A 24,597-nucleotide genomic window follows, 5' to 3' on the forward strand; every position below is an offset into this window, starting at 1 on the left:
TCCTTATTCTATTCTATTCTATTCTCTACTCTATGCCTTCTTGTATTCTATTCTATTCTCTACTCTGCTCTATTCTATTCCTTATTCTATTCTACTCTACTCTACTCTATTCTATTGGACCACAATGTCCCTGTAGGATGGACTACTGGCTAGATTTGAGACACAACATCCAACCACGTTGCACCAAGACTTTCTCAAGGTCCCTAGAGGGTCAAGGGTCGGGCTTGATTTACAAAAGGCAGGGTTGACGTAAGACTGCAAATATGACCCTTTCTCACACTTATGACCGTGGCACCATCCCTACCATCACATGATCAAAATTCATATATATGCTTGGCCATTGGTTCATATCGATGACTGTCATGTCATCCCTTTTTGCAGCCTTCTGACAACCGAGGAATTCTGGGGGTTGAATTCCACCCGTCTTAAAGTAACCAAGTTTGGAGCCCCCTGACTTAGAAGGTTAAAGACTGCACGAAATACGGATTTCCTCTGAGGTGATGAACCTTCTCAGATGGTGAGGTGTAATCTGAGTCTTGTTTACAATGAATTGGGATTTCTCTGGAAACCACTCATCCTATTCCATTCTATCCTATTCTTCCGTCTGAACAAAATGGGAATCTAATTTTCTCTGGAAATCACTTTATGTGATAAAAGGGGCAGTGATAAAAAATGGTCATAGGTTCAAGGCCAAGACGGCTCTTGGGTAATGCCAGAAGGGCCACACAAACATCAAATGAGGAAGAACTTGATGGCCACGAAATATTCGGCGGCTGCTTTATAAATTTTCCAAAGCTTCTGCTTTCTCAATTCACTTCGTTCTTCGAGCTCCTGAAGACTCCTCCGATCAGATCTCCCAGCCGAGGTGAGTTATGGAATGGGACATGGCTGCTTTCATTGTTAAGAGGCTGTTTTGATGCACCTGAAAACCTGCAGATTTTAACTTAGCACCTAAAATTAAATTCAGATTTATTACAGTTTGAATTTGGAGGGTTGCAATCATGGTGGAAGGAAGGAATAAAAAACCCTGTTATTGAATAGGACACGGCTGTTTTCATTGTTAAGAGGCTGTTTTGATGCACCTGAGAACCTGTAGATTTTAACTAAACACCTAAATTTAAATTCTGATTTATTTTGGCTTGTATTCGGATGAAGGTTGCAATCTTGGTGGAAGGAGGGGAGGAAAAACCCTGTTATTGAATGGGACACGGCTGTTTTCATCGTTAAGCAGCTGTTTTGATGCACCTTAAAACCTGAAGATGTTAACTAAACACCTAAATTTAAATTCTGATTTATTTTGGCTTGTATTTGTATGAAGGTTGCAATCTTGGTGGAAGGAAGGGGGGGTAAAAACCTAGTTATTTAAGGGACACGGCTGTTTTCATTGTTAAGCAACTGTTTTGATGGACTTTAGAACTGAAGATTTATTTTGACACCTAATTTTAAATTCCAATTTATTTCAGTTTGAATTTAGATGAAAGTGGCAATCAGGGAGGAGGAAAAAAAACCAGTGTTTCTTTTTAAAAAAAACCAAGTTATTGCAGTGTGCTTGAATTGAACGCGGCTCTTTTAACCGTTGGCGGCTGCTTCGATGCACCTTAAAACCTGAAGATTTTACTTTAAGGCTACGCTTAAATTCAGATTTATTTTGAGCCCAGATGAAGGTTGCAATCTTCAAAGAAGGAAATTTGTTTTTAAAAAGAATTGGGTTATTGGCAGATGATTGAATTGAATGGGTTTTTTACCCATTGTTCCCAGAACAATAATCTTTGGTGATTATTTCTAGATTTACACATTGGGAGAAACCACAAAGAATTGGCAAAAATCATCCTGCTTGGGAATAGATTGTTTCATTCAGGTTTATAAATTCAGGAGCTGGTGATTGGCCTCACCTGAATTATAGTAGTAAGAATAAATAACTTGGCTAAAACTTAGTTATGGGACACACTGGGATGTTATATTTTGCCTCGGATTCATTGAGTCCCATCGATTTGCTGAAAAACCAATGAAAACCAAATAAACCCACTTTAGCTTCCTGGCTGGTATCATTTCAAATCCAAACCCTCGCACATCTCTGCTAGTCGTTCCCGACTCTAGGGGGCAGTGCTCATCTCCTTTTCAAAGCTGGAGAGCCAGCGCTGTCCGAAGACGTCTCCGTGGTCATGTGGCCGGTGTGACTCAACGCCAAAGGCGCACGGAACGCTGTTCCCTTCCCCCCAAAGGGGGTTCCTATTTTTCTACTCGCATTTTTTACTTGCGTCCTTTTTTCAAAGGATGGAAACTTGGTTTCGGGGGGCAAGGCAAGCTCTCTTGTCCGATTTTGATAACTGTCATCTCTGCCAGTGAGGGAGGTGGAGCAGATCCTCCAGGTTCAGGAGCAGTCTACCACCAAGGGAAGCAGGAAAGCAGGCCGGGAGGGAGCAAATGACTCAATAAGCTTTCTGATGATTGAAACAACCGGACGATTCTTTTTTTCATCTCTTTCCCAGGTTCCTTCAAGTCCTCCATGATGAACTTCCAGAATCAGCAGGGCGGTCAAAACTACCTCGGCCACCCATTTGCACTGTGGGTCCCCCCACCTCAGCTGTGGTGTGCCCCACCTCAGCAGTCCGGTGCCACGCCTCAGCCATCGGGAACCCCGCCTCAGCCATCGGGAGCCCCACCTCAGCCATCGGGAACCCCGCCTCAGCCATCGGGAGCCCCACCTCAGCCATCGGGAGCCCCACCTCAGCAATGGTATGGCCCACTTCTGCAGTGGTACGCCCCACCTCAGGTGTCGGGCGCCTCATCTCAGCAGGGGTATGGCCCACTTCTGCAGTGGTCCACCCCACCTCAGGCGTCGGGCGCCTCATCTCAGCTGTGGTATGGCCCACCTTTGCAGTGGTCCCTTAATGCGCAGTGGTATGCCCCACCTCAGCAGTCGGGCACTCCGCCTCAGCCGTCGGGCGCTCCGCCTCAGCCATCCAGCGCTCCACCTCAGCCATCTGGTGCTCCACCTCAGCCGTCCGGCGCTCCACCTCAGCCGTCCAGCGCTCCACCTCAGCCGTCTGGCGCCCCACCTCAGCCGTCCGGCGCTCCACCTCAGCCGTCCAGCGCTCCACCTCAGCCGTCCGGTGCCCCACCTCAGCCGTCCGGCGCTCCACCTCAGCCGTCTGGCGCCCCACCTCAGCTGTCGGACGTCCCTCCTCAGCAGTTGGGTGCCGAGCAGTGATAACCCAGGGAGCCGGATCAAAATCCAAGATGCTGTTAGCCATGCTACATCCCATGTCAGCCGTGCTACCGCCCATGTTAGCCGTGCTGCCCCCCCCCCAGCAACGCTACCGCAAGTAGAAGGACCAAAATCCAAGATGCTGTTTAGAAGCTGTTGAAGGCAACGTCCGGAAGGAGAACGGAGAAGGAGAAGGTCCATCTCTCCGCTTCCAGCCTCAACCCAACACGGAAGCCCACCAAGAAAACAAGACCTGGGAATTGATGCTGGGGTGGCCTATTCCGTTGGCTTCTCAAAGGCCAACCCAACCACCGAAGGCCCACGCGGATGGAGAACTCGGCAGCCAAACCATCATGAGAACTTCCAAGAAGAACCGGTCTCCTGATCCTTAATCATGTCATGGTCTTCTCCTGCCTTCCCCCTTCTGGTGTTTTGCCCTGCGCTCTGCTTGTCCCCTGGCAAAATGTTATTAAAATGCATGAATTAGCCGGCATTGGAGAGTTGCCTTTCTGTGGGGCCTTTGGGTGTGGGGAGGAAGTCCAGAGGACAATGGTTGGAAACGAATCAAGGGGAGAAGGAACCTGGAATGGGGGAGAAACTTCCTAACAGTGGGGGCAATGAACCAGTGGAACGGCTTGCCACTAGAAGTTGTGGTTGCTCCATCACTGGAGCTTTTTAAGAAGAGACTAGATCTGAAAGGGGACTAGAAGACCTCCAAGGTCCCTTCCAACTCTGTTATTCTGCTTTTCCCTTCCTTCCTTCCTTCCTTCCTTCCTTCCTTCTCCATCACTGGGAGGTTTCAAGAAGAAATTGGAAAATCATTTGTCTGTAATGGGATATGGTCTCCTACTTGAGCAGGGGGCTGGACTAGAAGATCTCCACGGTCCCTTGCAGCTCCTATTCTATTCTATTCTATTCTATTCTATTCTAATCTATTCCATTCTCTATTTCTTATTCTATTCCTTATTCTATTCAAAATTCCATTCTATTTTATTCTATTCCATTCCATTCCATTCTTATTCTATTCTAATTCTTATTCCATTCCATTCCAATTCCTAAACAGATAAACAGAAAGAGCCAGATGGTAGCAGCTTCTGATTGAAATATTTCTTTTGGTTCTATTTTTTATTTTATTGGAAAAAAAAAAGTTAAAATACAAAACTCCCCCCTCCAAAATTAAAAATAAACAAAGAAAAATACAAAACAAAATTTCAGAATGTTAAAGAGTCTTAAAAAGAACCAACGTTCCCAGAAGAAACTAAAATTAAATCTCATTTAAGAAACAGGATTAAAAAAAAACAAAAAACACCTCACAGTGGTCCAGAATCGATATATAATTTCAATTTGAATCAAACTTCAGCAAAGATGACTTACGCTCTTGAGTAAAATACGGTTAGGGTAAGACACCCCTAACACCTCTCAGGGGTGGGTGGGTTAAAATGCAGCCTGTTGTGCCTTAAAATGGCTTCTACTGTACAGCACAGTGGAGTTGCCATGATAACGGCTTCGCAGTACTCCAGAAGGGGTCTCCCTCTGGTAAAGGGGAAAATCCAACATTAGAAATTATATTTGGTCCCGACATTTTCCCCCTATAAATAAATACCCGGGGAATGCTGGGTTATCGGCTAGTAGAGCATAAACAGAAATAGACAACTAGGAGCAACCTCTGATTCAAATAGTTGTTTTGCTTCTATTTTTTCATTGTATTGAAAGAATACAGAGGATCCACAAACACAAGAATGGAACTGATGAACGAGAAGGAGTTGATGGACCAATGGCATTGAAATGAATCCATTTGCAAGCTAACCAGTTTCCCCATACTCCTGATCAATCTTTGAGCCACATCAGAGGAAATCCTTGTTACATGCAAACTTTAACCTTCTAAGTCAGGGGGATCCACACTTGGTCACTTTAAGACGGATGGAATTCAACCCCCAGATTTCTTCGGCCGGCTGAGGAATCCTGGGAGTTGAAGTCCACCCGTCTTAAAGTGACCAAGTTTGGAGGCCCCTCTCCTGAGCCATCCATGGAAGCTCTTAAGATCCCATCTGGAAGTTGTGAAGTTTGAGACCCACAGATACTGGCTAAGTGGGTTTTGCCCCGTTTCCCGACCTTCCTTGCCACCGTTGTTAAGTGAATCCTCGCAGGGGTTAAGTTAGGAACACGGTCGTTAAGGGAACCTGGCTTCCCCTTTGAATTGGATAAATATGAAACTGATATGGGGAGGTGGTAGAGATTTATGATCCAAAAATTTAAGATAATTAAATTGAGTTGCGAACTGATTGAATATGACATAGAAGGATAACTAAGCATGGGTTGAAATATGTTTACGGCTCGTTATTTTATATAATAGATTAAGGGAAGTGAAACATTGAACAGCTAAAGACAATTATTGATAATCCAATCCAAGATAAGGAAAAATAGAGAGGGAAGGTGAAATATACCTACAATGGGAAACTATTGTGATAAAAAGACAGAATCTTTTTTCTGGGGCATGGAAGGATGTCTAATTATATAAAGATAATGATAAGAATAGCGAGGAATTGTAACCAGGTCTACATCTCGGCCAAAATTAGGCTGGAGGGGAGATGGGTTTTTAAAAGCACAATGACTATATATGCATACTTTTATTTTGATTTTTTTTTTTTACTAAAAAGGAGGAGAAAAATTAAATATGTATATTGGAAAGGAATTATAAATGCCATCAACCTAAAAGGGAGCTTGCTCAGAGGCTGAAATACACCAAGTAAACGAGATGTAGAGTGGGAAGTAGAGGAGAGAGGGAAGGGAAGAAGGGAGGAATAGGAGAGAGGGCAATGGAGGGGTGAGAGGAGGAGTGGAAAGGGGAGAGAGGAGAAAGGGAGAGGAAGGGGATGTAGGGAAGGGGACAGAGGAAAGAAAGGAGGGAGGGAGGGGGAGGAGAGAGGGGGAGAAGGAAGTGATGGATAAAATACAAATATGGTAGACCGAGAGCAGAAGAGACAATAACTGATTTTTGGGTCTTGTTGGTAAGATGAATTGATATAAACATTTAATAATACAACATGATGTTGGTTATGTATTAGTATATATGTGATTATATGTTATGAACATTAAAAAATTAAAAACTTTAATATAAAAAAGAAGAGATTGGAAAATAATTTGTAATGGAATATGGTCTCCTCCTTGAGCAGGGGGCTGGACTAGAAGACCTCCAAGGTCCCTTCCAGCTCCTATTCGATTAGATTCGATTTGCTATTTCTTATTCTTATTCTATTCCTTATTCTAGTCTACTCTACTCTATTCTTCTGTTTGAACAAAATGGGACAATGAATCAATGGATTCTATTTGGCCTTGAATTTATGACCCCTTTTTTTAATGACTTGCACTTATGACGCTTTTGATATAAATGGCTTCCAGAGAAATCCCAACTTCAACTAAAGTTAATTAGAGAAATTTAAGAGAAATTTCCTGGTCATGAGAACGATGCTCCAATGGAAGGGCTTCCCTCGGAAAGAAGAGACGGCACAACCGTTTGCCTGGAATTGGGGAGGGTCTTCTGCAGAGGTGGGGAGGCTGCTGGCTGTGCCTGGAGCAGACTCAGAAGCGTATTACCTAATCATTTAATAATGGTTATTAAAAATACGTGGATTCTGGCCAGGAGAACTTAGCTTGAATGAACAAACCAACTGCAAATACAGACACACAGAGACACACACACACACAAAGAAACACAGGCATATGGACACACTGACACACTCAGCCTTCTTTAAACTTCTTTAAACTTCTAATTCAGGGGGGCTCCGCACTTCTGGGAGTTCAAATCCACCCGTCTTAAATTAACCACTTTTAAGACGGGTAGATTTTAACTCCCAGGATTCTTCGTCTGGCTAAGCATCTGAATTTTGATCATGCGGTGGTAGGGAGGGGGGTAGGGGGGTGCAACGGCCGTAAGTGTGAGAAATGGTCATAATGGCAGTCGTAAGTCAACTGGTGATTTTTGTAAATCAAGCCTGGGCCCTCTAGTGACCTGGAGAAAGTCTTGGTGAAACGTGGTTGGATGTTGTGTCTCAAATCTGGCCAGTAATCCATCCCCATTGCCGCTGAATAGAATAGAGTAGAGTAGAGTAGAGTAGAGTAGAGTAGAGTAGAGTAGAGTAGAGCAGAGCAGAGCAGAGCAGAGCAGAGCTGGAAGGGACCGTGGAGGTCTTCTAGTCCAGCCTCCTGCTCAAGCAGGAGAACCTATCCTCTTTCAGATCTAGTCTCTTCTTAAAAACCTCCAGTGATGGAGCAACCACAACTTCTAGTGGCAAGCTGTTCCACTGGTTCATTGCCCCCACTGTTAGGAAGTTTCTCCCCCATTCCAAGTTGCTTCTCCCCTTGATTCGTTTCCAACCATTGTTTCTTGTCCTGCCCTCTGGACTTCCTCCCCACACCCAAAGGCCCCACAGAAAGGCAACTCTCCAATGCCGGCTAATTCATGCATTTTAATGACATTTTGCCAGGGGACAAGCAGAGCGCAGGGCAAAACACCAGAAGGGGGAAGGCAGGAGAAGACCATGACATGATTAAGGATCTGGAGACCGGTTCTTCTTGGAAGTTCTCGTGATGGTTTTGGCTGCCGAGTTCTCCATCCGCGTGGGCCTTCGGTGGTTGGGTTGGCCTTCGAGGAGCCAACGGAATAGGCCACCCCAGAGTTACGTGGATAGCATCAATTCCCAGGTCTTGTTTTCTTGGTGGGCTTCCGTGTTGGGTTGAGGTTGGAAGCCGAGAGATGGACCTTCTCCTTCTCCGTTCTCCTTCCGGACGTTGCCTTCAACAGCTTCTAAACAGCATCTTGGATTTTGGTCCTTCTACTTGCGGTAGCGTTGCTGGGGAGGGGGCAGCACGGCTAACACGGGCGGTAGCACGGCTGAGATTGGCCGCCAGACATCTGACGTTGGCCGCCAGACATCTGACGTTGGCCGCCAGACATCTGAGGTTGGCCGCCAGACATCTGAGGTGGCCTGTAGGTAATTAAGCAACTAAAGTTAGGGAAAGCACCAGGCACAGATGGTTTGACAGCGGTTTACTATATAAAAATTTACAGTTACAAATGGTAGAACCTCTTAAGAGAATTATTTAATATGATTCAAACGGAAGGCAAAGTCCCTCCATCTTGGAAGACAGCGTTTATATCTTTGATACCCAAAGAAGATCAAGATACTACTCAACCCAAAAATTATAGACCTATCTCATTACTTAATGTAGATTATAAAATCTTTACTAAAATACTAGCAAATAGGTTAATGCTGGTTATTCAACAATTGATACACACCGACCAAACGGGTTTTATACAGGGGAGGCAGATGAAAAGTAATGTTAGATTAATTATTAATGCATTAAAATATTTGGGAAAGAACAACCAAATTCCTGCTGCGTTCATATTTTTGGATGCTGAGAAGGCCTTTGATCGAGTTAACTGGCAATTTCTGTTGAAGATATTGCAAAAAATGCAGATAGGTTTTTTACAGTCAATTAAAGCAATATATCAACAGCAAACAGCACAAATCATAGTCAATGGAAGTTTAACAGACTCTTTTCAAATTGGAAAAGGTACAAGACAGGGCTGTCCTTTGTCCCCACTATTGTTTATTATAACTTTGGAAGTATTGTTGAATAAAATACGGGGCTTGGATGGTCTAAAAGGGATCAAGATTAGGCAGCAAGAATACAGAGTGCGCGCGTTTGTGGATGATTTGGTCATAGTATTGGAACAACCGCAGGAATCCAGTATGGTTTTAATGAATACGATTAATCAATATGGTCAAGTGTCTGGTTTTAAAATAAATTTAGGAAAAACAAAAATATTAGCTATAAATATGAATACTAAACAAAAGGAAGAACTAGGAGGGATGCTAGCACAAAAACAGGATAGAACCACCTACAGACAGCTTCTCATTTTGGAAAGGGGGGGGGGTACTACAACTAAAATCTTTAGAGGTATTAAAAGAGGAGAAGGTAGTTCAAACATGGTTCCAGTATGGGCAATTACAGGCCAGGTGGAAAATAGATCAAAAAAATGGTTTTATCCAAGTTGAGGATAATCTGTTTAAACAAATAAGAGATCAAAGCTTAATGCACATAAAGAGGATATATAATGTATTAATACAGATGGACTCGGAAACAGAATTAGTTAAAAGATTGTATGATAAAGTGGGCTCAAAATATTGAGGAACCAATAATGTTGGAGACATGGGAAAGAATCTGGGTAAGAAATGTGAAATTTACACAAGAGAAAATTTTTATAAGATGTTCTATAGATGGCATTTAGATCCTAAAAAGCTGACTTCTATGTATCCGAATTTACAGCCTAAATGTTGGAGGTGTGGTTCTCTCGATGCTACATATTTTCATATATGGTGGACCTGCCAAAAGGTTAAGGCATTCTGGATAAAAATATGGTGGGTTATGCAAAATATCTTTAAAAGAAGGATAAAGTTTACTCCTCACTTATTCTTACTAGGTATAAGTACTGACTTTACAGTGGTAGAGACTAACTTGATTCTGCACCTAATAACGGCAGCAAGACTGTTGGTGGCGCAATGCTGGAAGAAGGAAGACTTGCCTACAATCCAAGAATGGACATTGAAAGTCACAAACTTAGCCGAGATGGCTAAAGTATCGGCATATCTTAAAGATCATTCAAATGAGAGATATAAACGAGACTGGGGAAAAAATGGATTGACTATATACAAAACAAATACGGGACTAAGAAATTCCAGATAGCCAATGTTTAAGATCAGGAATGATTTAAACTGTTCAAAGTTAGCATAGCAAGAAGAAGCTAAGATCAATGTAGAGATGTTATTAATCCTTTTTTTTTAAATTTCTTTTTTCTCAATATATTTTAGACTGTGTTTGTTAAAAATCTATACCGTGTACGGGCTCTGGGAAGTCGGGGTGGGGGGGAAGGAGGTGGGGGATTGGGGGAGAGGGTGGGGGGGAGGGAGGGATATATACGAGCCAAGGTGGCGCAGTGGTTAAATGCAGCACTGCAGGCTACTGCTAGATCAGCAGGTCAGCGGTTCAAATCTCACCGGCTCAGGGTTGACTCAGCCTTCCATCCTTCCGAGGTGGGTAAAATGAGGACCCAGATTGTTGGGGGCAATATGCTGACTCTCTGTAAACCGCTTAGAGAGGCCTGAAAGGCCTATGAAGCGGTATATAAGTCTACTGCTATTGCTATTGCTATACTAGGTTAGATTTCAATGTAATGCGACTTCACATGTATACTGTTTTTCTTTAATCTCTCTGTACAAATAGGATAAATTAAGTACATTGACATATAGTGGAAATACACCAAGGGGAGGAGGAGTGGGATAGAAGAAAGATGGGTAGAGAGAGGATGGGAGGGAAGGTGAGAAGGAAGGGAGGGAGTGGATCGGGAGAGAGGAGTGGTAGAGTGGGAGGGGAAGTAGGGTAGAGGGGGATGATGGAGGGAAGATAGAAAGTTGGAGGGGGTTGGAAGAAAGAGGTGTACGGAGAGTGGAAGAGGTATATTGGGTTTCTATTTTTGGGGGGTATTGTTGACAAGAGGAATTGCTGAGATTATTGTTTAAAGTTGTATGGCTCCGGCTATGCACAGTATATATGTGAGTGTATGAAAATGAAAAAAAAAAGGAAAATAAAAGCCTTTTTTCACATACATCTGAGGTGGTGGCATCCCATACATCTGAGGTGGTAGCATCATATCCATCTGAGGTGGTGTCATCCCATACATCTGAGGTGGTAGCATCATATCCATCTGAGGTGGTGCCATCCCATACATCTGAGGTGGTGGCATCCCATACATCTGAGGTGGTAGCATCATATCCATCTGAGGTGGTAGCATCATATCCATCTGAGGTGGTGTCATCCCATACATCTGAGGTGGTGGCATCCCACACATCGGAGGTAGTGGCATCCCACACATCAGAGGTCGCATTCTAGTAGGAGGACTTGAAGGAACCTGGGGAAGAGATGAAAAAAAAAAGAGAATCGTCCGGTTGTTTCAATCGTCAGAAAGCTCATTGAGTCATTTGCTCCCTTCCGGCCTGCTTTCCTCCTTCCCTTGGTGGTAGACTGCTCCTGAACCTTGAATATCTGCTCTCCTCCACCTTCCTCACTGGTGGAGATGACAAAATCGAACAAGAGAGCTTGTTGTTGAATGGGAAACACCCCTTCAATTCAAGCACCTGCCAAGAACCCAATTCTTTTTTAAAATTGAATTTCCTTCTTCGAAGATTGCAACCTTCATTTGGGCTCGAAATAAATCTGAATTTAAGTTTAGGCTTAAGTTAAAATCTCCAGTTTTTAAGGTGCATCGAAACAGCTGCTAAAAATTAAAACAGCCACATTCAATTAAAGCCGCCTTTCAATGACTCACTTTGTTCTTTAAAAAATGGATTTCCGTCTTCCTCCCTGATTGCCATTTTTATCTGAATTCAAACTGAAATCAATTGGAATTTAAATTTAGGCTCAAGTTAAAACCTTCACTTTTTAAGGTGCACAGAACAGCCTGCTAAAGATTAAAACAGCCGCATTCAATTAGCACTTTTCAATGATTCTTCCTCCTCCATGATTGCTACCTTCATCTGAATCTGAAATAAATCTGAATTTAAGCGTAGCCTTAAGTTAACATCTTCAGATTTTAAGGTGCATCGAAACAGCCGCCAACAGTTAAAAGAGCCGTATTCAATTCAAGCACACTGCAATAACTTGTTTTTTTTAAAAAGAAACACTGGTTTTTTTTCTTTCCTTATGATTGCAACTTTCATCTGAATTCAAACTGAAATAAATAAGGATTGAAATTTAGGTGTTAGGTTAAAATCTTCAGGTTTTAAGGTGCATCAAAACAGCCGCTTAACGATGAAAACAGCCGTGTCCCATTCAATAACAGGGTTTTTTATTCCTTCCTTCCACCAAGATTGCAACCTTCATCCAAATTCAAACTGAAATAAATCTGAATTTAAATTTAGGTTAAAATCTGCAGGTTTTCAGGTGCATCAAAACAGCCTCTTAACAATGAAAACAGCCGTGTCCCATTCAATAACAGGGTTTTTTATTCCTTCCTTCCACCAAGATTGCAACCTTCATCCAAATTCAAACTGAAATAAATCTGAATTTAAATTTAGGTTAAAATCTGCAGGTTTTCAGGTGCATCAAAACAGCCACTTAACAATGAAAACAGCCGTGTCCCATTCAATAACTCACCTTGACTGGGAAATCCAATCAGAGGAGTCTTCAGGAGCTCGGAAAGAGAAGTGAATTGAGGAAGGAGAAGCCTTGCAGAATTTATAAAGAAGCCGCTGAATAGTTTGTGGCCATCAAGTTCTTCCTTATTTGATGTTTCTGTGGCCCTTGTGGTATTACTCACAGCCACCTTGGCCTTAAACTTACGACCCCTTTTTTTTTATGACTGCCACTTTTGACCTAAGTGGTTTCCAGAGAAAATTATACTTTTCATCACTGGAGGTTACAAAAGAAGAGATTGGGCAACTGTTTGCCTGGAATTGTGTAGGGTCTCCAGCCTGAGCAGGGGGTTGGACTAGAAGACCTCCGAGGTCCCTTCCATGATTCTGCGTTCTATTGCACTTTTGACCTAAATGGTTTCCCAAGAAATGTATACTTTTCATCACTGGAGGTTTCAAAAGAAGCAATTGGGCAACCGTTTGCCTGGATTTCTGTAGGGTCACAGATTCCCTTCCATGATTCTGTGTTCTCTTGCATACCCCTGGAGCCGAGATCCTTTTAGCGTCGGGAAGGACGGATTTTGAGAGACAGTTTCCTCTACAAAATATCACAAGTTGGATTGTTGGAACTGGGTTCAACAGCCCCCATAGTCCACCCTCACATCTCTCCACAGAGACCGGTGCCCAATTTATGCCAGTATGCCCACGATATGGGTCCAACCTTCAATCCCTTTAAAGAGCAAATGAATCCACCAAAGCGTGACTTGATTAACTTAATCCAGAATTAATTGAAAGCTGTGATTATTCCTTCTTTCAACCTGCTGAAAAGGACACCCCAAACTCCTGATCAATCTTTCATCCACATCAGAGGAAATCCATATTTCGTGCAGTCTTTAACCTTCTAAGTCAGGGGGCTCCACACTTGGTCACTTTAAGACGGGTGGAATTCAACCCCCAGAATTCTTCGGCCGGCTGAGGAATCCTGGGAGTTGAAGTCCACCCGTCTTAAAGTAACCAAGTTTGGAGGCCCCTCTCCTGAGCCATCCATGGAAGCTCTCAAGGTCCCATCTGGAAGTTGTGAAGTTTGAGCCCCACTGATAGTGGCTAAGCGGCTTTTGCCCCGTTTCCCGACCTTCCTTGCCACCGTTGTTAAGTGAATCCTTGCAGTGGTTAAGTTAGGAACACGGTCGTTAAGGGAACCTGGCTTCCCCTTTGAATTGGCTGGTCAGAAGATCACAAAAAAGGGGATGACATGACAGTCATCGATATGAACCAATGGCTAAGTATCTGAATTTTGATCAGGTGATGGTAGGGATGGTGCCACGGTCATAAGTGTGAGAAATGGTCGTAATTGCGGTTGTAAGCCGACCTGTGTTTTTGATAAATCAAGCCTGACCCTCTAGTGACCTTGAGAAGGTGAAACTTGGATGTTGTGTCTCAAATCTGGCCAGGAGTCCACCCTACAACACTCACTTGCCCAATCTCTCCTTTCGAAACCTGCAGTGATGAAAAGTATATTTTTCTCTGGAAACCATTTATGTCGAAAGGGGCAGTCATAAAAAAAAGGGTCATAAGTTCAAGGCCAAAACCTTTAATTCTCTACGCTACTCTACTCCTTCTTCCATTCTATTCTGTTCTTTTCTTTTCAATTCTCTACTCTATTCCTTCTTCTATTCTATTCTATTCTCTACTCTACTCGACCACAATGTCCCTGTAGGATGGACTACAGGCCAGATTTGAGATACAACATTCAAGCACGTTTCACCAAGACTTTCTCAAGGTCCCTAGAGGGTCAGGTGTCAGGCTTGATTTACAAAAGACAGGTCAACCTACAGCCACAATTATGACCATTTCTCACACTTACGACCATGGCACCATCACCTGATCAAAATTCAGATACTTAACAATTGGTTCATATCGGTGAATGTCATGTCATCTGTTTTTCGGACCTTCTGACCAGCCAATTCAAAGGGGAAGCCAAGTTCCCTTAACGACCGTGTTCCTAAATTAACCACTGCAAGGATTCACTTAACAACGGTGGCAAGGAAAGTCGGGAAACGGGGCAAAAGCCACTTAGCCACTATCAATGGGGCTCAAGCTTCACAACTTCCAGATGGGACCTTAAGAGCTTCCATGGATGGCTCCGGAGAGGGGCCTCCAAACTTGGTCACTTTAAGACGGGTGGACTTCAACTCCCAGGATTCCTCAGCCGGCCGAAGACTTCTGGGGGTTGAATTCTACCCATCTTAAAGTAACCAAGTGTGGAGCCCCCTGACTTAGAAGGTTAAAGACTGCACGAAATATGGATTTCCTCTGATGTGGGTCAAAGATTGATCAGGACTATGGGGCGTCCTTTTCAGCAGGTTGAAAGATAGCCCGGAGGAATAATCACGGCTTTAAATTAATTCTGGATTAGGTTAATCAAGTTACGCTTTGGTGGATTCATTTGCTCTTTAAAGGGATTGAAGGTTGGGCTCATATCGTGGGCATACTGGCATAAATTGGGCACCGGTCTCTGTGGAGAGGGGCGAAGGTGGATTATGGGGGCTGTTGAACCCACTTCCAACAACCCAACTTGTGATATTTTGTAGAGGAAACTGTCTCTCAAAATCCGTCCTTCCCGACGCTAAAAGGATCTCGGCTCCAGGGGTATGCAAGAGAACACAGAATCATGGAAGGGACCTCGGAGGTCTTCTAGTCCAACCCCCTGCTCAGGCAGGAGACCCTACACAATTCCAGGCAAACGGTTGCCCAATCTCTTCTTTTGAAACCTCCAGTGATGAAAAGTATAATTTTCTTTGGAAACCACTTATGTCGAAAGGGGCAGTCATAAAAAAAGGTCATAAGTTCAAAGGCCAAGAGCTTTTATTCTATTCTCTACTTTATTCCTTCTTCTATTCTATTCCTTTCTATTCTCTACTCTATTCCTTCTTCTATTCTTTTCTTTTCTATTCTCTATATTCCTTCTTCTATTCTATTCTTTTCTATTCTCTATTCCTTCTTCTATTCTATTGTATTCTTTTCTTTTCTATTCTGTGCTTTACTTTGCTCTGCTCTATTCCTTCTTGTATTCTATTCTATTTTATTCTATTCTGTTCTCTACCCTATTCACATGATCAAAATTCATATATGCTTGGCCATTGATTCAGGTCGATGACTGTCATGTCATCCCTTTTTTGCGATCTTCTGACAGCCGAGGAATTCTGGGAGTTGAATTCCACCTGTCTTAGAGTCGGGATTTCTCTGGAAATCACTCATCCGATTCCATTCTATTCTATTCTTCTGTCTGAACAAAATGGAAAGCTAATATATAATTTTCTCTGGAAACCACTTATGTCAAAAGGGGAAGTCATAAGTTCAAGGCCGAAACAGCGCTGAGTAATGCCAGAAGGGCCACACAAACATCAAATGAGGAAGAACTCGGTGCCCACAAACTATTCAGCGGCTGCTTTATAAATTCTGCAAGGCTTCTCCCTCCTCAATTCACTTCGTTCTTCGAGCTCCTGAAGACTCCTCCGATCGGATCTCCCAGCCGAGGTGAGTTATTGAATGGGACACGGCTGTTTTCATTGTTAAGAGGCTGTTTTAAAGCACCTTAAAACCTGAAGATTTTAACTAAACACCTAAATTTAAATTCTGATTTATTTTGGCTTGTATTTGGATGAAGGTTGCAATCTTGGTGGAAGGAAGGAATAAAAAACCCTGTTATTGAATGGGACACGGCTGTTTTCATTGTTAAGAGGCTGTTTTGATGCACCTTAAAACCTGAAGATTTTAACTTAACACCTAAATTTCAATCCTTATTTATTTCAGTTTGAATTCAGATGAAAGTTGCAATCATAGAGGAAGAAAAAAACCCAGTGTTTCTTTTTAAAAAACCAATTTATTGCAGTGTGCTTGAATTGAATACGGATCTTTTAACTGTTGGCGGCTGTTTCGATGCACCTTAAAATCTGAAGATTTTAACTTAAGGCTATGCCTAAATTCAGATTTATTTCAGATTCAGATGAAGGTAGCAATCATGGAGGAGGAAGAATTATTGAAAAGTGCTAATTGAATGCGGCTGTTTTAATCTTTAGCAGGCTGTTCTGTGCACCTTAAAAAGTGAAGGTTTTAACTTGAGCCTAAATTTAAATTCCAATTGATTTCAGTTTGAATTCAGATGAAAGTGGCAATCAGGGAGGAAGACGGAAACCCATTTTTTAAAGAACAAAGTGAGTTATTAAAAGGCTGCTTTAATTGAATGTGGCTGTTTTAATTTTTAGCAGCTGTTTCAATACACCTTAAAAACTGGAGATTTTAACTTAAGCCTAAACTTAAATTCAGATTTATTTTGAGCCCAAATGAAGTTTGCAATCTTCAAAGAAGGAAATTCGTTTTTAAAAAGAATTGGGTTATTGGCAGGTGATTGAATTGAATGGGTGTTTTCCCCATTGTTCCCAGAACAATAATCTTTGCTGATTATTTCTAAATTTACACATTGGGAGAAACCGCAAAGAATTGGCAAAAAAAAAAACTCATCCTGCTTGGGAATAGATTGTTTCATTCAGGTTTATGAATTTAGGAGCTGGTGATTGGCCTCACCTGAATTATAGTAGTAAGAATAAATAACTTGGCTTAATTTAGTTATGGAACACACTGGCATGTTATATTTTGCCTCGGATTCATTGAGTCCCATCGATTTGCTGAAAAACCAATGAAAACCAAATAAACCCACTTTAGCTTCCTGGCTGAAATCATTTCAAATCCAAACCCTCGCACATATCTGCTAGTCGTTCCCGTCTCTAGGGGGCGGTGCTCATCTATATTTCAAAGCCGAAGAGTCAGCGCTGTCCAAAAGCGTCTCCGTGGTCATGTGACCGGCATGACTCAACGCCAAAGGCGCACGGAACGCTGTTCCCTTCCCCCCAAAGGTGGCTCCTGTTTTTCTACTTGTATTGTTTACTTGCGTCCTTTTTTAAAAGGATGGAAACTTGGTTTTGGGGGGGGCAAGGCAAGCTCTCTTGTCAGATTTTGATAACTGTCAGCTCCGGCAGTGAGGGAGGTGGAGCGGATCCTCCAGGTTCAAGAGCAGTCTACCACCAAGGGATGGAAGAAAGCAGGCCGGAAGGGAGCAAATGACTCAATAAAAATTTTGATGATTGAAATAACCAGACGATTCTTTTTTTCATCTCTTTCCCAGGTTCCTTGAAGTCCTCCAGGATGAGCTACCAGAATCAGAAGGGCGGTCAAAACCACCTGTCTCCAGGGTGGGGGGGCCCAGCTCATCAGTGGTGTGGCCCAACTCAGCAGTGGTGTGCCCCACCTCAGCAATGGTGCCCCCCACCTCAGCAGTGTTGCGCCCCACCTCAGCAGTGGTGCGCCCCACCTCAACCGTCCGGCGCCGCGCCTCAGCCATCTGGTGCCATGCCTCAGCCGTCGGGCACCCGATCTCAGTTGTCGGGTGCCACATCTCAGCAGTGGTGCGCTCCACCTCAGCAGTGGTGCACCCCACCTCAGCAGTGGTGCGCCCCACCTCAGCAATTGTGCCCCCCACCTCAGCAATGGTGCCCCCCACCTCAGCAGTGGTGCGCCCCACTTCAACCGTCTGGCGCCGCGCCTCAGCCATCTGGTGCCATGCCTCAGTTGTCGGGCGCCACATCTCAGCAGTGGTGCGCTCCACCTCAGCAGTGGTGCGCTCCACCTCAGCAGTGGTGCGCCCCACCTCAGCAGTGGTGCGCCCCACCTCAGCAGTGGTGCGCCCCACCTCAGCAGTGGTGCGCCCCACCTCAGCAGTGGTGCGCCCCACCTCAGCAGTGGTGTGCCCCACCTCAGCAGTGTTACGTCTTACCTACTCAGTGGTGCACCCCAACTCAGTCATCGGGCGCTCCGCCTCAGCCATCTGGCGTCCCTCCTCAGCCGTCGGGCACCACGCCTCAGCCGTCCGGTGCCCCTCCTCAGCCGTCCGGCGCCCCACCTCAGCCGTCCGGCGCCCCTCCTCAGCAATCAGGCGCCACGCCTCAGCAGTCGGGCGCCCCTCCTCAGCAGTCGGGCGACACACCTCAGCAGTCGGGTGACACACCTCAGCAGTCGGGCCCCTCTCCTCAGCAGTCAGGTGACACCCCTCAGCAGTCAGGTGCCGAGCAGTGATATCCCAGGGAGCCAGATCAAAATCCAAGATGCTGTTAGCCATGCTACCTCCCATGTCAGCCGTGCTGCCCCCTCCCCAGCAACGCTACCGCAAGTAGAAGGACCAAAATCCAAGATGCTGTTTAGAAGCTGTTGAAGGCAACGTCCGGAAGGAGAACGGAGAAGGAGAAGGTCCATCTCTCGGCTTCCAACCTCAACCCAACATGGAAGCCCACCAAGAAAACAAGACCTGGCAGCCAAAACCATCATGAGAACTTCCAAGAAGAACCAGTCTCCTGATCCTTAATCATGTCATGGTCTTCTCCTGCCTTCCCCCTTCTGGTGTTTTGCCCTGCGCTCTGCTTGTCCCCTGGGAAAATGTCATTAAAATGCATGAATTAGCCGGCATTGGAGAGTTGCCTTTCTGTGGGGCCTTTGGGTGTGGGGAGGAAGTCCAGAGGGCTTCATCGCCGTTGTTAACTTCTTTGCACGGTCGGTAAAAGAATGGGTTGTTAAGTTGAGCTGTGCGGGGTCTCCTGCTTGAGCGGGGGATGTGGGGGGTGGATTAGAAGATCTCTTGAGGTCCCTTCTGACTCTTTTTATTCTCCATTCATAGCGGGCTCAAGAAACTTATTCTTAAGCTTTCTTTCGTTTTGGGCACGCCGGGCCCCACTGTGGAGAAAGGGAGGGCGAGGCAGACACCAACACACACACACACAAATACACACACACAAGCTGTTTACAAGGTTTTTCTCTCTGCACAAACAAAGCTGCCATTTAGAGCTGCCAGTCTTCGCCCCGCCCCCACCCCAGGACTACAAAATGCCCCTTTTGAACAGGGAGGGAACGGGGACCGAAAAGACCAAATTAACGGGGGGGGGGGGGAAACAGGACCAAGAACCGGATTGAAAATTCCCAAAATCAGAAATTTGCGGGATCAATGGGTGAACGGTGTGGCACCCGGGTGCCATGCATTCTAATGCAAATAAAAGTAATAAAATTATTCATCATTTATTACATTCAGTCAACTTCTGTATTTCTAATAATAATACAGGACACATTTATATTGGGTTATAATCCATCGTTATTCAATTATTCCGCGTTATATCTTTTTATTGCTTTTACTATTAGAAAGTGTATCTATATATCTATATATAAAAGCGAAATACCACTCATGCATCGTCACAAAATCTCCAGAATCGTAAAGCCTACAAACTTGAAATTCGGCACATATCTTCCTCTTGGTTTCTAGGTGCTTGATAAGAAAGGATTTGTCAAAATGAAAGTATTTCTTACATTATTATTAACACGTTCCGACGCCAAAGAGTTAAGACGTTCTACTTCCCCTCCCCACCTGAAAAGAACTCTGTTCCAACTGTCGCTTAGGCGTGGGTATGGCCCAGCAGCCTGCGGGCTGGGAGTTTAGACATTCTACTCCCCCTCCCCACCAATAAAAACACTCTGATGCTAAGGAGTTAGACTGAGGGAGAGAAGGGGATGGGATACGGGAGGATTCTGTGGGGCAAGCCTGAGGGAGAGAAGGGGATAAGATAGGGGAGGCCTCTGTGGGGCAAGCCTGTGGGATAAGATAGGGGAGGTTTCTGTGGGGAAAGTCTGAGTGAGAGAAAGGGATAAGATAGGGGAGGATTCTGTGGGGTAAGTCTGAAGGAGAGAAAGGGATAGGATAGGGGAGGATTCTGTGGGGCAAGCCTGAGGGAGAGAAAGGGATAGGACAGGGGAGGCTTCTGTGGAGAAAGCCTGAGGGAGAGAAAGGGATAAGACAGGGGAGGCTTCTGTGGGGAAAGCCTGAGGGAGAGAAAGGGATAAGATAGGGAAGGATTCTGTGAGGAAAGTCTGAGGGAGAGAAAGGGATAAGATAGGGGAGGATTCTGTGAGGAAAGTCTGAGGGAGAGAAAGGAATAGGATAGGGGAGGATTCTGTGGGGAAAGTCTGAGGGAGAGAAAGGGATATAAGATAGGGGAGGCTTCTGTGGGGAAAGTCTGAGGGAGAGAAAGGGGTAAGATAGGGGAGGATTCTGTGGGGTAAGTCTGAGGGAGAGAAAGGGATAGGATAGGGGAGGATTCTGTGGGGTAAGTCTGAGGGAGAGAAAGGGATAAGATAGGGGAGGATTCTGTGTGGTAAGTCTGAGGGAGAGAAAGGAATAGGATAGGAGAGGGATAAGACAGGGGAGGATTCTGTGGGGTAAGTCTGAGGGAGAGAAGGGGAGAGGAGAGGCCGATGGTAACTACTCATTAATTTTCAAGCTGTTAAGTGTTGATTTATCAATCCCGATCACATAGTTTCATAGAGGAGCATTCAGCTAATACAACTAATATTTCCCCTTTTCATATTTCTATCCCTTATTTCTAGCTTTTAAACGTGTCACACTTTATTAAAAAAAACTTTTTCTGCCTCTCCTGTCTAACTTCTGATTCTTATCGGTTTTATTTCGAATTTCCACTTCACTCCATCTGGCGAGAAGCGCCTTGTAACATACTTTTAGGGTGTCGGCCCAAATATTTGTCGTGTTTTTGTAAGCTCGGCGAGGAGACACGCGGCTGTGTGATTATTATTATTAGTATTAATTGCTCCGAGGAATGACACGTACACCGGTGGAGAGCTGCAGATCCCTGCCCGTATCAGCTGCTCCATATATGATACATGAATCATGCATGCCACACACGTGTTTGCGGGTGGGGAAATGGGCTTTTGCAACCCTCGTTGAAACCACAACAACAAAATAAACGATTCAACAAACACAGGTAAATTAAGCAAGGTGCCCATTGTGTTACCGCTAACACAACCCAGCCCCCAATTTTTTTGGGGGGGGGGATCCGCGAGACATTTTGCTCCTTTTTCACGACCTCTCTTGCTACGGTTGTGAGTAGACCGTGGCCGTTGTTAAAGTCGGCCGCCGGGTCGTTAAGCAATTCCGGCTCCCCTACCAATTTCATTCGTCGAAATCAAAAGGGGATCACGGGATGCCACGCCCGTCGTAAATACGAGTCATTTGGACAAGATTTTGATTGTGGGACCACCAGACATTTCCCCCCCTCCATTTTATGACCTCTCTTGCCACCGTGGTTAAGTGAAGTTAAGTTAGCAGCAAGGTCGTTAAGCGAATCCGGCTTTCCCTCCCCCCCCTTGATTTTCTGAAGGTTGCAAAAGGGGAGCCCGGGATGCCACGACCGTCATAAATACAAGTCATTTGAATTTTGATCGCGTAACTGCTGGGATGCTGGGACGGTCGTAAGTTTGAAAAAAAGGACCTCGGTCACTTTTTTCCGGTGCCAGTCACTAAACAAACCGTCGTAAGTCGAGGACTACTTGTGAACAGCCAAAGAAATTCGGAGTTTGTCTACTGCCGACGATGAGGGGAAAATAAGAAATCTGTTCAGCCTCTAAATCCCCAAACTCCCAAATTATTTGCAGACGCTTCCAACTGGACCAATTAAAACTCATTCCCGCGCTTTGAGTTCCATAGGGCGGCTCCTGCCCATGTACAAAAGGCTTTGCTCATTTTTTAGGGAAACCGTCACTGTCGCGGGTCGGGTTCTCCCCGTTTTATCGGCAAAGGCGCGGAAAGAAACAATGAACGATTGCCCGCCCACCCCCGGGCTTGGATTCGAATCCCGGTCAGCCAAGTTGGGGCGTGAACCCTTAAAACGGACGCCTGGCCATTAAAAAGAACTCCACGCATCCCCCTTGACTTTATCACAAGCCCCCCCTTCCCTTTTTTTCAACCATATATTGAATCATTTTACAGTTGTTGTTTTTTTAACGATTCCATCAATATTTTTCCCCTTAATTACGCCGACTGACAAACCCACAAACCCGACTTTGCATGCGTAGGAGAGAAACTTCACTTGCTTTTCCAGGTTTATGGTGAAAAACCAAAGACTCTGGGTCCGCCGAACAAGCTAACCCCGGTTAGTTTAAACCCTCAGCTTAAAAGTGTCATTTTGACGAGGGGGACACACACACACACACACAAACGAAATATCTTCGGTGAAGTTTTGCACTGGCGAATATAATCACAAATGCAGCATGTTGTTTTTTTGTTTCGGCAGCTGGGAAAATCTAGGGTGGGGTGGGGGATTTGGGGTGGGGGGTGGGGGAGATAAAAGCACGCCAAGGGCTGAAGACTCTCTAACCACTAGGCAATCCTATCCCTCCCTGCCCTTCCGAAACGGGGACGACTTACTGCACCGGAGGGAGGTGGATGAAGGGTTGGCTGGCTGGCTGGCAGGAATGTAGGGCTTTGGGGGTGTGGGGGGGCCCTAAAATCCAAGCCACGGACCACCCCTCCCGGACCCTCCCCACCGGGGACGACCAATCGGGAAGGTCTGGCAAGCGGGCTCTGCAGACAGATGCTGGTTTGTTCCCCTCCTGAGCTCAACAAAGGCCGATTGTGTTGCAGGCCAACCTGTTTCCCGAAAAGATCCCCGTGAGGGAGGGGCTGTTTTTGGCCTGGCACAGAGCTGGCTTGCAACCTTCGCTTAGTGACCGTTCCAAGTTACGACGGCCCAGAGGGAGGGGGGAAGGGACCAGGGGGGTGTTTCTCACACCGTTGCAGCCCTGCCTGTGGCCCCTCCTGGGATGGAAATTCGGGCGTTAGGCAATCGGTTCGGGTTGAGGGTGGTGCCAGCGGAAAAAACCTAGAAAGAGCTTAGAGGGATCTGACGGATGCCCTCTGGGGAGCCCCCTAAGAGGCAGGCTTGGCTTCCAGATGTTGTGGGGGGCTCCAACACGGGAGGTTTTAAAGAAGAGATTGGACAACTGTTTGTGTGAAATGGTAGAGGGCCTCCTGCTTGAGCAGAGGGTTGGACTAGAAGACCTCCAAAGTCCCTTCCAACACTTTTATTCTGTTATTCTGCTTTCCTTCCTTCCTTCCTTCCTTCCTTCCTTCCTTCCTTCCTTCCCTCCCTCCCTCTATCATCACCTTCCTTCACTCTTTCCTTCCTTCCCTCTCTCATCTCCTCCTTCCTTCCTTCCTTCCTTCCTTCTTTCCCTCTCTCATCTCTCTCCTTCCTTCCTTCCATCTTTCCTTCTATCATCACCTTCCTTCACTTTCCTTCCTTCCTTCCATCATCTCTCTCCTTCCATCCTTCCTTCCTTCAAATTCATTCTATCATCACCTTCCTTCCCTCTTTCCTTCCTTCCCTCTATCATCACCTTCCTTCACTCTTCCTTTCCTTCCTTCCTTCTATCATCTCTCTCCTTCCTTCCTTTTTTCCTTCCATTTCGTTCTATCATCACCTTCCTTCACTCTTCCCTTCCTTCCTTCCCTCTATCATCTCCTTCCTTCCTTCCTTCCTTCCTTCCTTCCTTCCTTCCTTCCTTCCTTCCTTCCTTCCTTCCTTCCTTCCTTCCTTCCTTCCTTCCTAATCACTGGAGGCTTTCAAGAAGAGACTGGATAACCATTTATCTGAAATGGTCTCTTCTCCTGCTTGAGCAGGGGGTTGGACTAGAAGACCTCCAAGGCCCCTTCCAAATCTATTCTTCTGCCATGCCCTGCTGGGAACCTCCGGCCATCAGCTGGCGTTCCTAGATAGACTTGACTCTAAGCACTACACCGCGCTGCCTCCTCAGTCATCCAGCTGTCTTTCCTCCTGAGAACATGTCCCGGCTCGCAGCCTCTGTCTGCCGGCTGTGCAGCCTAGGAAAACCGAAGCAGGCAGCCCAGGTGTGTCAAGGGTGAGCGGGGCGTGTCCCGGCGAGCACCAGGTGCCTCCGGGAAGGGACTCCAAGCCCCAACATCTGGAAGCCCAGAGAGGCTCCCTCTCCCCCCCCTCACAACAGCTGGCTGCAGACCAGGATAAACCAGTTGCTCCCGCCAGTCTGAGCTGGGTGGGGCAGAAGCTGGCCTGGCCCCTCTCTTTTGAGTCCCCACTGCAGAGGAAATGGGGAGGGAGGGCTCACTGGGGGCGGGACACAGGATTTTTGGGGGGAGGGACTTTGATGGAGGGGGGAAGAGTTGGGAAGGAGAAGGTGGGCTTGGGGGTGGTTGGAGTATGTGGGATCTGGTGAATCCCCCCATTTGCATGCTTTAAGAGTAGTGTGCCTCAACTCCCAGAATCCCCCAGTTTT

General features: G+C 45.4%; 2 protein-coding genes across 4 annotated transcripts in view; one reads left to right on the forward strand and one right to left on the reverse strand.

Moving 5' to 3' along the window:
* Positions 1-24,597, reverse strand: part of S100A1 (S100 calcium binding protein A1) — a 56,146-nt gene that overhangs the window by 30,135 nt on the left and 1,414 nt on the right. Inside the window, exon 1 of one of the 3 annotated variants that reach the window (XM_087705065.1) lies at positions 22,712-22,874. The exons of 1 other annotated variant lie outside the window; for it this stretch is intronic. The gene's annotated coding sequence lies outside the window, so the exon portion shown is untranslated. Of the gene's footprint in view, positions 1-18,229; positions 18,721-22,711; positions 22,875-24,597 lie in introns of those variants that run through there. One more of the 3 variants, XM_087705066.1, reaches the window with a different exon arrangement.
* Positions 612-18,528, forward strand: LOC148048664 (uncharacterized). The gene is made up of 2 exons (XM_087704274.1): positions 612-865; positions 17,582-18,528. Exons 1-2 carry the CDS (start codon positions 673-675, stop codon positions 18,526-18,528), a joined length of 1,140 nt encoding a protein of 379 aa, XP_087560400.1. The 5' UTR covers positions 612-672.

This window comes from Thamnophis sirtalis, unplaced genomic scaffold (assembly GCF_051295495.1).
Source record: "Thamnophis sirtalis isolate CommonGarterSnake01/CBP01778 unplaced genomic scaffold, rThaSir2_p1.2 scaffold_2, whole genome shotgun sequence".
In the NCBI taxonomy this organism is placed as follows: domain Eukaryota; kingdom Metazoa; phylum Chordata; class Lepidosauria; order Squamata; family Natricidae; genus Thamnophis; species Thamnophis sirtalis.